The sequence below is a fragment of the Cetorhinus maximus genome, chromosome 8, assembly GCF_964194155.1.
Source record: "Cetorhinus maximus chromosome 8, sCetMax3.hap1.1, whole genome shotgun sequence".
Lineage (NCBI taxonomy): Eukaryota > Metazoa > Chordata > Chondrichthyes > Lamniformes > Cetorhinidae > Cetorhinus > Cetorhinus maximus.
In genome coordinates, this window is record NC_135886.1 from 31,668,356 (window position 1) to 31,684,476 (window position 16,121).

Genomic DNA, 16,121 nt, shown 5'->3' on the forward strand with positions numbered 1-16,121 from the left:
AGTCACGAAGAATTTCTTCACAAAAAGCAAGTTCAAAATCTGGAAATCTCCCCCAAATATTTACTGAAGCTAAGTCAACTGAAAATTGCAAAACTGAAACTGATAAGATTTTTGCTATTAAGGGTTCTCTAACCAAGGTGGATGGCAGGATTTGAGATACAAATCAGCTAAGATGTTCAAAAGCAAAATACTGCGAATGCTGAAATCTAAAAGAAAAGCAGGAAATGCTGGTCAGGAAGCGTCTGTGGAGAGAGAAACAGAGTTAATATTTCAGGTCGATGGCCTGAGGAAGTGGTTACCAATCAATCCAAGGAGTGGGATTTTGTTCCCTGATCTGTGTCATTGTGGCCAATGAAGAAGATTAGCTTGGTAGGCAGTGAGGAGGCAGCCCTACTCTGCTTGGCCCACATACACTGCTGTGAAGCCACTTGCATCTTCCACGAAGGAGTCCTCCTCTTCCTTCAGCTGCTGTGCTAAACCCTGGTGTTGGGTTAAATATGAAACACACATCTTTATAACATTTAAATGACCAACCTGCCTCCTGGGAGCAGATTTGTTGCCTGCCTCTTGCCCTGCCTTTGGAAGTAGGCAGATTGAGGATTAATCTGAGATTTATAAAAATTTTGTCTTTCCATCCAACCCCAACCCATTTGTTTTTTGGGTTAAAATTATCCCTACAGAGTCTGAACTTGGAAGTGTTATGTTAGTCAGTTCAATATCAAATCATGTTCAGAAAGCAAAATAAATAGATAATTATTTGAAATAATTCTTTAAACCTTTTAGTTTTTAAAATAACTCCCAGAATTGAAAACTGAAGGATTGAGACTCCATACTTGTAAAAGTACATTTTTGATAACAGAGAGGTTGCTGCTAGTAATTAACATTTTGTCATACTGTTGAAAGTTCATTTACACTTGAATGAACAAGCACAAGCTTTTTCTGATATGTTTAATGGGTATCAGTTGAGTACTGCAAATTCAGACTGTTCTGTATATTTCAATGCAGTCTCTCAGAAAGGTACCAGTGTGTTGCAGTTTCTGGAGGACCAGTAAACTCTGACTGGAACTTCCTGATTTATATGTTTAACTTAGAATGTGTGGATGCAGGAAGTGTTGTGTCTAATTTGCTCCTTAATTACTCCTTAATAGCTTCACTATTATTTTTGCCACAAAATTCAGGTCATTATTTTTAAGAAGAAAACTCTACTTTTATATATTTCCAACTGGGTTATCTTTAACATCGACCTACCCCACCCTGACTGAATTGGAGGGAGTTGGGAAGGTTACAGACATTCCATGCCCCCCCATTCCTCTAAATTCTACAGCACTGCCTCAGCCTCCACTCCCGATCCATTTCATTGAGTGCAAGATCGCTGGCAGACTAGCCAATGCATGTCACATTTCCTGCCCATAAGCCATGTTTGGTAGAGTGAGCCATCAAAATCAGCATCTGAGTTCTCTGCATCAGACTTAGTGTGCCTTCTTGTCATCTGGGGAGCTGGCACCAGTCGCATGCAGTCTCCATGCCCTAGCTCCCGCACACTCATGGCCAGCCATTCATCCTTTAAAGTACACATGGTGCCTGTCTCTGAGATGGTGCTTGCCAGGGTTAGATCAAGTGGTGCTCTATTTTCAGGAAAGCTAGCCTCATCTTTCAGCATTTTAGACAAACGAGAAGGACAAGCATTAGCTTTCAGTGTCGAGGGAAAGCAGAGGGCAATGAGTGGCTGCTGGCAGCAACTGCAGAGCATGTAAGGTGAGATAAATGTACGAAGGAAAATAGAGGATAAGGTTTAAAGAAACCCGGCATGATGTCTCCTTGGTGCAACCACTCTTCAGGGCCATGGCATTCTCCCTGCCCATGTTGGCCAGCTTCCCTAGTCACCACCTCTTACCTCACATTGTCCCTGATTGTTAAACAAATGAGGAGAGTATGTGAAAAGGAGGTGGAGTGCGTGGACCTGTGATTGGAGGAGATTGAAGGGAAGGTGAATATTGTCAATTGTGAGGCTGCAGATGGTGGAGGAGTGTGGGGAAAACAGTTGAGGTCAGTGTTAAGATCCTTACCTAAACAACTCTGGCCACATCATTGATCATTTTCCTTTATTGCAGCAATGTCTTAGAGCATTGTCAGCTCTTCCAAATAGCCACAGTGTGGTCTGGAGGGCTGTCTGTCACCAAAATGGAATATATTTCCCTCCAACTGCCTCCCACCTGGACCACAGCCTCCAAAATGGCATTATAGAACTTAAGGGTCAGTTGAATAGATCTTAGTCATTTTTGTGTTCACAAGTACTCCCTCCTGTTTGCAACCACCCTGCACATCCCCATTAAGAGGAGCTGACTGCCTTTAAGTACTGTCAGATATACCTGATTTCCAATCTGCTGGCCACATAAATAGGTGCGTGACCAATTAGCAGTGCCGGTAACGCTGACCACACACATGGTAGGACGGTTTCACATGGGCCCAAGTGAACAGGTACATGAACCCCATACCCCATCCTTTCCTTGACTATTCTCAGGTGCAGTTGAATATCTATGCTGTTCAGTCTAAATTCTTCTCCTATACTAACATGAAACTGTTGTTTTTGTTTTTAATGAACATTTATTCCATTCCTGTGGAAACAAATGCCAAATAGCAAAATCGGCTTCATGGGGAAAGAGTGCTCGATAACTGGTTGTGAATATTTTTGTGCCCTGAATTCTTCTTATTATTAAAGCTCTTGTACTCCAGAAGTGTCTCAGGAGTTCAGACCTCACTAAAGAATAATTTTGACTAGTTTCAGCCCTGACCTTGTTCGGGAGATCAGAGACTGATAGTAAATCTTAATGGGTTGTGATCTATATACAGGCACTGAAGATCTGAAAAGAAAAATGTTTTTTTTGAGAACGTTTCTCAAAACTATTCTTGGGAACTCTGCTTGAGAATTACAGATGCAGTGACCCTCTTTTGTAATGATGAGCAGACCTGAAGTTCTAAAAGTACAGCCTTTCTGTGGAGTTGATTTAAACCTAGAGCAGATTTGGGATGGCAGAGGGCGAGGGTGTGGCAAATTGTAAACACACTTGTTGGGATTCATTTTAGACCTGAGGTGTTTTAACTCCCGGATCTCATTTAAATACAGCCAGCCCACTTCCTGCCCAGAATGGGCGTGAAGTGGGCACAAAGTGGCTACCAGCAGAGAAAGATCAGTGGCCCTTGGCCGCTTACCAGCTTCATGGTAAGTGGCAGTGAGAGGGTTTCAGGAAGAACTAACGTGAAGGGAGTTCATGAGGATGCGAGATCGCCACTACCCTTAAGGGCCACAGAGGAACTTCCCCGCTCAGGCTGCATTTAAAGTGTCAGCAATATCCTTTGACATAATAAGACCCTGATTTACACAAATTCAGGAATTTTTTAGGCAAGCACCTCATACCCTAATGAACTATGCAGCTTTCTATTGGAGACAGTGTGAAAAGGTTGAATTCTGAGTGGGTAATTAACATACTCAATTTTAATTACAAAGACCCCTGGTTTCCACCAGGCAGGTAGGGCTAGGAATGAACCCTGTTAAAATAAATAGAGAAAGTAGCAAAATACACAGCCAGGTAAAAACTTTTGTCAAAACCCCAATGAGAACCTCTAAGCCTTGAGAAGTCATGACCTTTGTTGTACTGTATTAAGTCACGGTTGCCACAGGAGACTCAAAGAGTGAGGCAATTCCTTACTCAAATTCAAAAGGTTTCCATCCCCCCAATCTTTGTTATTATCATAATCATGAACATTATCTTCAATCTCCTTGTGGATCTCTCAAATATCATCAATCAATTGTTCCGTCTCCTCTTTCACACTGAAGAATGGCTTGGACATCAGGGCGTCAAAGGAAATTACTTTTGTCTTCAAAGCTAACAATAGATTCTTCCCCCATACCATGACTGAATGATTGACCATAGCCAATAAGTGTTAGGATAGATGAGATTAATATTCATTCAGTTGCATTTGTTTTCTAAATGGGTTTATTAAACAGATATAAGCAACATTAGCAGGCTTCTGACCTGATTTGAATCTGAATCTCAATTCCATTTTCAAAATGACAGCTTATTGCTTTAATAAAGTATTTAATAAAGCTAGCTATTGCTGTCTGATGCACTTTTCATAATTTCACTATTTTTTGCACTGAACTGTCTGGGAATACCTGTACATTGGTGATATTTTACATTTTGTTTTTGCTAATCGTTTCTTTTTGTTCCAATCTTATGGGAGTATTAATTTATATCATAGTTCTTTAAGTGTCAACATTTGCATGTTTTTGATATCTGAACATTGTTTCATCTTTGTAAATTAAATATCTAATAGTTTTGAGTTAGTAAGGGAGTTTCATCTCCACTTATCAGTTAGTCTAACTGCCAAACATGCCTTCACCCATATTGCTATAGATGGTGACCTTTAGGTTGAAGGTTATAACTTTTATCATTTGATCTTCTGTATCATCTGAAAGCATGAGATGTTGAGTTACAAGCATGTTTGCTGATATGTATGGCTGATTCATATTTTGTTCCTAGAATTCCTTCCACAGTCTTATGACTGGTGACAATAAATCAGAAAAGTTTTTCAAAGTGCTTAACCAACGCATGAAAGTTGCTCAGCAAGAAATCAAAGCAAATGTTTCAGTCAACATGAATGACCTGGGAGGCAAAGTAACAAAGAATGATCTGCACGAGAAAACAAATCCTATTCCTGGAGCTGGTCACAAAGGTAGAGTGTTCTCACTGATATTTGCATTGCCCTGTTAAATCCACCACAAACTATGAAGCAGTGAAGGAATAAAAGCAGAAAATGCTGGGAATACTCAGCAGGTTAGGCAGCATCTGTGGAGGGAGAGATAATGTTTCAGGTCAATGGCCTCTCGTTAAGGAATACTACTTGAAAATTCTTTATGAATCTGGATGTCATTTTATGACACTTCCTTCCTTGAGTTGTCTGAGACTAATCCAGATTGTTCACAACCTTGTCATCATATTTGACCCCGAGTTGAGATTCCAATCACATATCTGCACCACCATTAAATCCAATTATTTTCACCTCTGTAACACCATCTGACTGCGCCTCAGTTTATTTACTGCTGAAACCATCATCCATGCCTTTGTTGCCTCCAGACTTGACTATTCCAATAAATATATGACCAGCCTCCCATGTTCTACCCTCTGTAAACTTGAGGTCATCCAAAACTCTGCTACTCTTGTCTTATCTCACACCAAGTCCCACTCACCCATCTCGCCTATGCTTGTTGACCTACATTGTCTACTGGTTAACCAATGCCTTGATTTTAAAATTCTCACCCTTGCTTTCAAAGTACTCCATGGCCTCACACCGCCAATCTCCATAATTTTCTCTAGCTCCACAAATCTCTTTGATATCTGCGCTCCTTTAATTGTGGTGTCCTGAACACTCCCAATTTTAAATGCTGCATTGTTCGTGGCCATGCCTTTAGCTGCATAAGCCCTAAGCCCTTGAATTCTCTCTCTAACCTTTCAGCCTCACTTTCTTCCTTTAAGACACTCTTTAAAATCTACTCTTTAACCAAGCTATTGATCATCTGTCTAATATCCTCTTGTGGGGGCGCAGTGTCAATTTTTTGCTATATAACACTGCTGTTAAGCAACTTGGGTCATTATTATTATGCACTATATAAGTAAAGCGTGTTCATGTAGATACCCCATTTTTTCTTATGAAAGAACCTTGATCATTCAACATTTGTTCTACACTGTATTTGAAAACAAGTATTGTGTATTATGCATTAAAATTGCTAAGCAGGTCACAAAATTTTATTTTCAAATTGCATGGAAAGCCCCTATGCCAAATGCTCTCTGTGGGAAGAGACATTCCAATTGTGTTCACAGTAGCCGCAACACCAGTTATGTCTGTAGATGGTGCATGATGGGGATTTTCAATGTAATTATTTGTGAATGTTTTATGACTGCCATCATTGACCTAGATATAAATTTCATTGCTTTGAGCAGAACGGGCATAGTGCAGAGCAAAAGGAATGATATGGAGCAAGCACAACTACTCAAAGGTTAAGTGTGTTTGCCTTGGTGAACGATCTTCATATCAGTAAAATTGCCAGTCAGGTTGTATTTCTTCAGCTCGGTGGAGTCACATTATAACCCAGCTTTAGACCCATCATTCAGAATATCCTGGGATAGCTCCCTGAAAATTGCTGGTCTATCACTATCCCTGCAGTCCTCCTCAAAGGTTGGAAGCCACTTAAACAGTTCCTGAGGGGATCATTTGTCACCCCTCAGTCTCCCAAAAGCTAATCTCTAAGCTTTCCTTAGGATGACACTGCTGCGTAACAGTTTATTACCCATATGATTATACTCCATGCCTACTACAATGAACATGTTTTCTTTCCCACTATTCTCTATAAATGCCCCTATCCCTTTGTCAAATGTCATTCTGCATCCAGTGCTATGTGAGATGATACCTGGTGTCAGAGTGCAGATCGCAGGCAACAAACACAAGGATTGCTGAGTACAGGTCAGCACCCTGAGTACCAAGAACATTTCCCAAGAATGGGCCTCCTCCCACCCCCATGCTTCGCTTCACTTACCCTCCTTAACCTGAATACCCTTGATACTGACTCTCGAAGTGAACTGACTGGTTATTTTACCAGGGTCAACTTTAATTTGTGATATTTGGAAAATATGGTAAGTATGTTTTGAGAACTACTGCTTCGAAATTTTTTTAAAATATTATTATAAGGTGAAATTATAGCTTCTTTATCTATTTCAGTGAATAGTTACCAATCCACATTTTTTAATAGTCTTTCATGGGATGTGGGCATCACTGGCAAGACCAGCATTTGTTGCTCATCCCTAATTGCCCTTTAAAAGGTGGTGGTGAGCCACCTTGATGCATTCCATGTGGTGCAAGTAGACCCATAGTGCTGTTAGGAAGGGAGTTCAAGGATTTTGATCCAGCAACACTGAAGAAGCAGCAATATAGTTCCAAGTCAGGATGGCGTATGGGTAAGGGGAACTTGCAGGTTGTGGTGTTCTCATGCATCTGCTTCCCTTGTACTTTTAGGTAATAGAGGTCATACATTTGGACAGTGCTGTCAAAGGAGACTTGATGAGTTGCTGCAGTGCATCTTGTAGATGATACACACTCCTGCCACTGTGCACTGGTAATGGAGCGAGTGAATGTTTAAGCTGGTGGACGGGGTACCAATGAAGTGGGCTAATTTGTTCTGGATGGTGTCAAGCTTCTTGAGTGTTGTTGGAGCCGTAGTCATCCAGGCAAGTGGACAGCATTCCATCAAACTCCTGGCTTGTGCCTTGTAGGTGGTGGACAGACTTTGGGGAGCTGGAGGTGAGTTACTCGCCACACAATTTCCAGCCTCTGACCTGTTCTTCGAGCCACAATGTTTATATGGCTGTTCCAGTTCAGTTTCTAGTCAATGGTAATCCTCCAGGATGTTGATAGTGGGGGAATTCAGAGGTGGTCATTGCCTGGCACTTGTGTGATGTGAATGTTACTTGCCACTTACGAACCCAAGCCTGAATGTTGCCCAGGTCTTGCTGCATACGGACATGAGCTGCTTCCATGTCTGAGGAGTTGCAAATGATACTGAGCATTGTGCAATCATCAGCAAACAACCTCACTTTGACCATAAGATGGAGGAAAGGTTATTGTTGAAGTGATGGTTGGGCCTAGGACACTATCTTGAGGAACTCTTGCAGCGATCCCCTGGGACTGAGATAATTGGTCTCAACAACCACAACCATCTTTCTTTGTATAGAGGTATATAGGTATGACTCCAACCAGTGGAGGGAAATGAGGATCAGAGCATGGCAGGAAGGGACAGAGTGGACAAATTTAAGAGTACACCAGCAGACAAGGCTAGAGGTTACAAAAATACTAAAAAGATAAAACTAAAGGTTCTGTATCTGAATGCACATAGCATTCGTAACAAAACAGATGAATTGACTGCAAAAAAGAAATAAATATGTATGATCAGATAACGCTTTGTAAAGGAAATATTACTTTTTTTCCTGATATTATTGTGGGATATTGAAGCAGGTTTCTGTGTGTGTGTGACTAATTTAATTAAATTAAAGACAGTCAGGCTGCAAGGTTTGAATCATCAAAGGGCTAAAGTAAAATAGGCATTTTGAGATGGAGATGGATGAGGTGGGATGAGGCCTCAGTGGATACAGTGTGAATGGAATTTGCATTTTTAGGTAGGCTAAGAGGCTGTTTGATTTTCAAAGAGATGTGATAAGATGTTTTACAACTGTCAAGATAAATAAGGCAAAGTTATTAAGTTTATTTTTCCCGAAAGTACTGGTCATAAGGACAACATGAAAGATTTTTATATTCTGGGAAAAGTAACTTCAGACGCAAGGGTGAAACAATGTGATTTACAGAGAAAAGGGGAGAAAATCTCTTTAAAGAAAGATGGATAGTTGTACGGTGAGTGGCCTTGTGAGATCTTGCGAGGTGGACTGTGTGAAATAGACCTGTGAGAAAGGAGCCTCAAGCCACCCAAGAGAAGTGCTGGTTTGGTCCAGAGTGCAAGGTTTTGTTAAAAGCCTTGGAGTTCCATTGTCAAGTGAAAGGGAGAGAGAAGATGTGAAATACCTCCCTTATAGCAACAGTGGATGCTTGTGGTAATATTGCTGAATGTTTTATAGATTAAGAATCTATTTGGACTGTTGCCTGAAAGTGGTGTGTTGTTGGGAGTCTAATTAAGTAGAAATCTTTTGGGAACTGTTATAAGACTGAGTTTAACCATGTAACTGAAATCTTGTGTGCTTAACTTTATCTTTTCTTTTGTTAATAAGTATTTTAATTTAATCTTTAAAATTTCCAAAAGTAGTAGCGAACTCTTTACTTCTGACTTCAGCGTGTATATCTTCTCATATTGGATACAAATTGCAAAATCATTGTGATAGCCTGGCCAAGTTTCCCTTTGGGATTTGGTCAGCCTGGCAAATACTACCTGCCATATCATAACAGATTGCGGAGACATGGCTGCCAGATGACGAAGTCTGGGACCTGAATATTCAAGGGTACATGACATTTAAGAAGGACAGGAATCTAGGAAAAGGTGCAGGGGTAGCTCTGTTAATTAAGAATGACTTTGGTATAATCGAGAGAGATGAGCTTAGCTCTAGAGTTCAAGATGTAGAATCAGTTTGGGTAGAGGTGACAAATAGTAAAGGTAAGAAGTCACTTGTGGGAGTGGTTTATAGTCCCCTAACAGTAACTATACTTTAGGACAGGATATACGGGAAGAAATAATGGGGGCTTGTGAGAATGATACAGCAATAATCATGGGTGAATTCAATCTACATATTGATTGGACAAAAGAGATTGGCAAAGGTAGCCTGGGTGATGAGTTCATAGAGTGTTTTCGGGACAATTTCTTTGAGCAGATGTTCCAGAGTCAACCAGAGAACAGAATATATTGGATCTAGTAAAGTGCAATGAGACAGGATTAATTAATGACATCACGATGAAGGCACACCTAGGTGGCATTGATCAAAATATGATTGAATTTCATATTCTGTTTTAGGGAGAGAAGAGCGGATCTAAGATTAGTGTTTTAAACTTAAATATGGACAATTATGAGGGCATGAAGACAGCTGGCTAAAGTGAATGGGGATATTTCTGAATACTCAGAAAAGAGACAATCCAGTGAGAAAGAAAGACCCAAGGGAAGGATGCACCATCTGTTGTGAACAAGGAAGTTAAAGATAGTATCAAATTGAAAGAAAAAGCATATAATTCCAAAAAGATGTGGCAGGTCAGAAGATTGGACAGAATATAAAGAACAACAAAGGATGACTAAAAGTTGTTTGTCAGTACGGAACTTGAGTATAGCTCGAAAACATGACATGCTTTCAAAGCTTTTCATTTTGCACTCGTCAGGACAGAATTCACAAGAATACCAATTGTTAAAGGGAACAACAATCTATACTGCATGAGAAGAGCGTGCTTATTCGTTGGCAATTAGATTCTGATTGATAGAGGCCTTGCCATGGAGAATGCACCAGGGAGCAGTTAACTTCCAAGCTTTTGTTTAAATTAAAACCAGGCAGGTTGACTCTGATTGGTCAAGGTATTGCCATGGGGAATGAACCAGGGAATGGCTGTTCTCCAAGCTTGCTGTTTAGTTGAGAAAGGCGCAATGTGTGGACATGTTCTTTCTGTCTGAAAGGGTCAGGGCCCTGTGTGTTAATGTATGTACTTCTAGCACGCATAAGTGCGCCACACTGCAAGCCCAACTGATCATCTGAAATTGGTTGTCAGTGTGCTCATTAGCATAATCAGGATTGTTCAGCAAGCGTCTATTTGTGGAATTACACCTAATGTTGGACATTATGTTTTGAACTCTGCAAGCAGGGACTGGTTGGGTATGGTCAGTACTTTGCCTGTTGCAAACAGCTGAAGGGGCATGCTGTTTGGTACGATCCACCAGTCATGAGGGTGGTATCACACTGGCACTGAAATTCATTTACCACATTACTCATTTGTGTAATAGGCAGAACATTTTTTGGCAGTATCCTGTTACTGGAGAATACCACTTCTGTTGCTACTATTATTAGTTTTATCTGATTCTCAAGTTATTGAGACACACCTTACCCTTCCAGGGTTATCTGAGGCAGCCTGGGCACTTGTTCAGGACTGAAAGTGGCAGCCTTAGTCCCGTTCATGAGCTTGTGCAATATAGCGAACTTATCATTTACATATCAGAAATATGCAAGGGGTAGGAGGCATTTTTTTCTTTATTCTTTCATAGGATGTGGATATTGCTGGCAAGGCCAGCATTTGTTAACTATCCCTAATCGCCCTTGAAACTGAGTAGCTTGCTAGGCCATTTCAGAGGGAGTTAAGAGTCAACCACATTGCTGTGGGGCTGGAATCACATGTAGGCCAGACCAGGTAAGGACAGCAGATTTCCATCCCTAAAGGGACATTAGTGAAGCAGATGGATTTATTATGACAATCAACAATAGTTTCATGGTCACCATTACTGAGACTAACTTACAATTGCAGATTTTTTTTAAAAATTGAATTTAAATTCCACCAGCTGTCATGGTGGGATTTGAACCCATGTGCCCAGGGCATTAGCCTGAGTCTCTGGATTACTAGTCCAGTGACATTACCACTGTGCCACCATCTCTCCCTGAAGGTTAGGTGTCATTCATCAAAGACACAAGTAAAGTGAGCGTTGGTCCTCTAGAGAGTGAGTCTGTGGAATAAATGATGAAAAATAGTGACTGTGACTCCTCTATTCAAGGAAGGAGGTAGATAGAAAGCAGCAAACTACAGGCCAGTTAGCTTGAAATATGCCATAGGGAAAATGCTGGAATTATTCTTAAAGAGATTATAGTGGGCATTTAGGAAATGTCAATGCAATCAGACAGAGACAACATGATTTGTGAAAGGGAAATCATGTTTGTCTAATTTATTGGAGTTCTTTGAGGAAGTAACACACACTGTGGGTAAAGGGGAACTTGTGAATGTGCTGTACCAGAAGGCATTTGACAAGGTGACAAATCAAAAGTCACTATGCAAAATAAGAGCTCATGGTGTAAGGGGTAACATATTAGCATGGATAGAGAATTGGTTAGCTAACAGGGAACAGAGAGTAGGCACAAATGGGTCACTTTTGGGTTGGCAAGATGTGATAAGTGGCGTGCCACAAGGATCAGTGCTGGGGCCTATTTACAATTTATATATTCAATGACTTGAATGAAGGAATTGAATGTATGGTTGATAAATTTGACACAAAGATAGGTAGAAAAGTAAGTTGTGAAGAGGACATAAGTGGCCTGCAAAGGGATATAGATAGATTAAGTGAGTTGGCAAAAAATTGGCAGATGGAGTATAATGTGGGAAAATATGAACTTGTCCACTTTGGCAGGAAGAATAGAAAAACAGCATATTATTTAAATGGAGAGAGATTGCAGAACTCTGTGGTACTGAGGGATCTCGATGTCCTGGTACATCAATCACAAAAAGTTAGTATGCAGGTACAGTAAGTGATTAGGAAAATAAATGCAATGTTGTCATTTATTGCAAGGGGAGTGGAATATAAAAGTAGGAATGTTTTGCTACAGTTGCACAGGGGAGTACTGTCTGCATGCTGCTTCTGTTGTTGTTTGGCTTGGACTACCCTTGTGTTGTAGCTTCACCAGGTTGACACCTCATTTTTAGGTATGTCTGGTGCTGATCCTGGCATGCCCTTCTGCACTCATCATTAAACGAGGTTTGATCCCTTGGCTTGACGGTAATGATAGAGTGAGGGATATGCCATGCCATGAGGTTACAGTTTTGTGACTGCATATAATTCTGCTGCTCCTGAAGGCCCACAGCGCCTCATGAATGCCCTGCTTTGAGCTGCTAGGTCTGTTCTGAATCTATCCCATTTAGCACAGTGGTGGCACCACACAATGGTGCCGATGGAGAGTATCCTCAGTGCAAAGATGGGATTTCAACTTCACAAGAACTGTGCAGTGGTCACTCCTGCCTATACTGTCAGATGCAATTGTGACAGGTAGATTGGTGAGGACGAAGTTGAGTAGGTTTTTCCCTCTTGTTGGTTCCCTCACCAGCTGAAGCAGGCCCAGCATGTCAGGGCTCGGCCGGCTCAGCCACTCTTAGTGATGGACATTGAAATCCCACACCCAGAGTGCATTCTGTGCCCTTGCCACCCTCAGTGCTTATTCCAAGTGTTCAACATGAAGGAGAATTGAGGGAGGGCAGTAGGTGGCAACCAACAGATTTCCTTGCCAATGTTTGGCTTGATGTCATGAGATTTCATGGGTCCGAAATCAATGTTAAGGACTTCCTGGACAACTTCATCCCAATTGTATACCATTGTGCTTCTCCTGCCAGTGAGACAAGACATACCCAGGGATGATGACAGTGGTGGCTGGGACATAGACTGTAAGATATGATTCGGTGAGTGTGACTATGTCAGGCTGTTGCTTGACTGTTCTGTGGGACAGCTCTCCCAATTTTTAGCAGAAGCTCCCAGATATTAGTAAAGAGGACTTTGCAGGGTCGACAGTGATGAGTGTGCCAAAAGATTGCAGCTGATGCATAAATTCAGTAAAAAACAGGCAACTGACTTCTGAGGAATGGCTTCATTTTCCAAAATGATAATTTTTTTGTATTTGCAGTAGTCAAGGATATTTTGATTTAAGTTATCATAATAAAGGAAAAACAGGCTGTTATATGGAATTGCATCATGACGTCTTCAATGGGTTGGAATCATACGGTGCAATATTAGTAACAAACAAATTAACACCTTTCTAAAAAACTCCCCTGTCTTATTTTAATGAAGCCATTAACATCTGTTCTTGTAGCAGATGAAGTAATTTCATACAGATATTTAATGTGTTTGATAGTAATTTTGCACAACGACAATGATTTTGTTTCTGCTAAGTTTCAACCATTGCTTGTTTCCCCTTTAGGAAAAGATGTCCACCATTTGTTGGCCACTGCTCACAACAGGTCACAAATGACCATATCAGGAGATGCTGAACATGGACAAAAGGAAGCTGAAATCAGCCCAGCAGTGGCAATAATGCGACCCATCCTACGGTTTCTACAGCTCCTGTGTGAAAACCACAACAGTAACCTCCAGGTTAGATCACATTTTATTTTACAAGTTCCCTCAATGATGCGAAAATTGCCACTGATTTTAATGTCATGGAATGTTGGGTCTGGATCTGCAAAAGATTCAAAGAGCCCATGGACAAGTTACAAAACTAGAAACTACTGTCAGTAATATGAGTAGACAAACAATTATTGTTTGGTCCACTATTTTAACAGAAGCATTAATCTGCTCATTTAAATGGATCAATACCTTCATTAAAATGCCAGATAGAAGAATGTCCACATACAAATGGCCTTGGAGGTAGTGCAGGTGCAGTTTTACCAAAATCATTCCTGAGCTATAGGATTAATTTATGAGGCTGGATTGCAAAGACTAAAGAAGTCTCGAACAACGGGGCATGTTCTTAAAATTAGAGTTAAGTAATCCGTGTCTATATGCAGCAAGACCTGGACAACATTCAGGCTTAAGTTGAAAAGTGGCAAGTAACATTCACACCACACAAGTGCCAGGCAGTAACCATCTCTAACAAGTGAGGATCTAACCACCTCCCCCTGACATTCAATGGCATTACCATTGCTGAATCCCCCATTATCAACATCCTGGGGGCTTACCGTTGACTAGAAACTGAACTGGGCCAGCTATATAAATACTGTGGCAACAAGAGCAGGTCAGAGAATGGAAATTCTGAGGTGAGTAATTCACCTCTGACTCCCCAAAGCAACCAGGCAAAAGTCACACAATAGCCTTCTTCACACAAAGGACAGTGGAAATCTGGAACTATCCCTAGAAAGCAGTTGAGAGTTAGCCAATTAAAATGTCAAAACCAAGATTGCTAGATTTTTATTAAGCAAGGGTTTTGTTATGACGCGGCCGATGCTGTGTGCCAGGCAGATCAAATCCATGAGGGAAACTTGATCCAACTATCACAACGGTTTTGCAATTTGTATTAATTTTGAGATGCATGCACTGAATTCAGAAGTAATAAGTCCACCAAGACTTTGGAGGTTCTTTTAAAAACTGAAATTGAAATACTTATTAACAAAAGAAAAGATTTCAAGCACCTACATAGGTCTACAAATTACTACAACAACAACTCCTAAAATCCCTAGTTAACCTGGCTCCCAGTTACACCCCCTTTAAGGCAACGGTCTAAAAATAGATTTTTAGATTTTAAACAGATCCAGCAAATTAAAATAATGCCCTGGATAGTGGAATTCAAAATGGCTTTCTCCAGCTTCAGTTTCTGTAGTCAACAGGCATATGCACAAATACTGGCAGCTTCTCACATTTGTTAGGCCTTACAATGCCTTCCCCTGACACATAGCCTCATTCTCCTTTATACATGTTTCTCCTTCTTTAATATGTAAATTCCATTGCTTCCATATGACTTTGGAACTTTTACCTTTCTCATAATATCTTTTCATGTTGCTGCTTTCTCATTAACCTGTTTGAAATTCAAGTCCCCCTTCATCAATCTAAAAATGCAAATTCCCTTTACTCCTTACATGCTAAGACCCCAACCATGTCTACTCATTAGCATATTAAACACCTTATTTCTTTTGATAACTTCAACTTGCAATCTGCTTGGCAACAAAATGTAATTAAATTACACACAGAGACAGAACAACACAACCCTCCATAAATCTACTTTACAATAAACCAGAAAAATATTATGAAAATTATTAAATTCTCATGACAGTTTCTTGAGTCACAGAACCAAGGCAGGTCGATGGATAAGATACAGATCAGCTGTGATCTAATTGAATGGTGGAACAGGCTTGAAGGGCTGAATGGCCTGTTGCAGTTCATATGATATCAGTAACAGTAATGTATAGGCTGTTGCCAAACAGTAGTGTTGCAGCTCCAGATTCTGCCACTATCACCTTCTAACAGCAGTAAAACACTAAGCATGAACATGGATCTTAATCTTAATTAAGTCTTCAAGTCTGACCATTTGAATGCAGCCACTTCCATTCACCTCATCCTACAGAACAAAATCCTCCCTGACCGTAGGCCTACACTGAGGACTGAATCTTTGGTCCCAAGTCGAGAGAGTGCAGGGTCAGGAAAATTGCAGACTCCACAAACATGACTCACTAGAAAGTGCCCCGAATGGTCTGATTTTAGTTCTGGGGGACAGGTGTTAACTGGAGTCAGGCCTGCCATCCATAGGAACAATAAAGAGGCAGCCACAGGGGCTATCGGTGCCAGGGCGGGCTGGTTAAAAGGTTCTGGGTGCTCTGGGACTCCATACCAGTTGTGAATGAAGCAATACAACCAAAGAAACAGCTCTCAAGCCTTCACCTCTCATACTCCCTCACCTTCCCACACACTCCCATGCCTCATCCATGCCAACTCATAAACCCCATGGCTCTTTATAGCCCCTGAGTGCCAACTCATGCCAACCCATGACCCCTTACTCCTGTGGCCCTCTATAGATCTTATGCCAACTTAGTACCAATTCGTACCAACCTATGACCCCACCCACCACCCTTTGCCCTTA

General features: G+C 41.0%; 1 protein-coding gene across 5 annotated transcripts in view; it reads left to right on the forward strand.

Annotated features, from left to right (window-relative positions):
* itpr3 (inositol 1,4,5-trisphosphate receptor, type 3) overlaps positions 1 to 16,121 on the forward strand; it is a 322,646-nt gene that overhangs the window by 266,918 nt on the left and 39,607 nt on the right. For all 5 annotated transcript variants that reach the window (XM_078546659.1, XM_078546662.1, XM_078546660.1 and 2 more), the window contains 2 exons: positions 4,542 to 4,734; positions 13,473 to 13,645. In XM_078546659.1, coding sequence (XP_078402785.1) covers positions 4,542 to 4,734; positions 13,473 to 13,645 — 366 coding nt within the window. The remainder of the gene's footprint in view (positions 1 to 4,541; positions 4,735 to 13,472; positions 13,646 to 16,121) is intronic.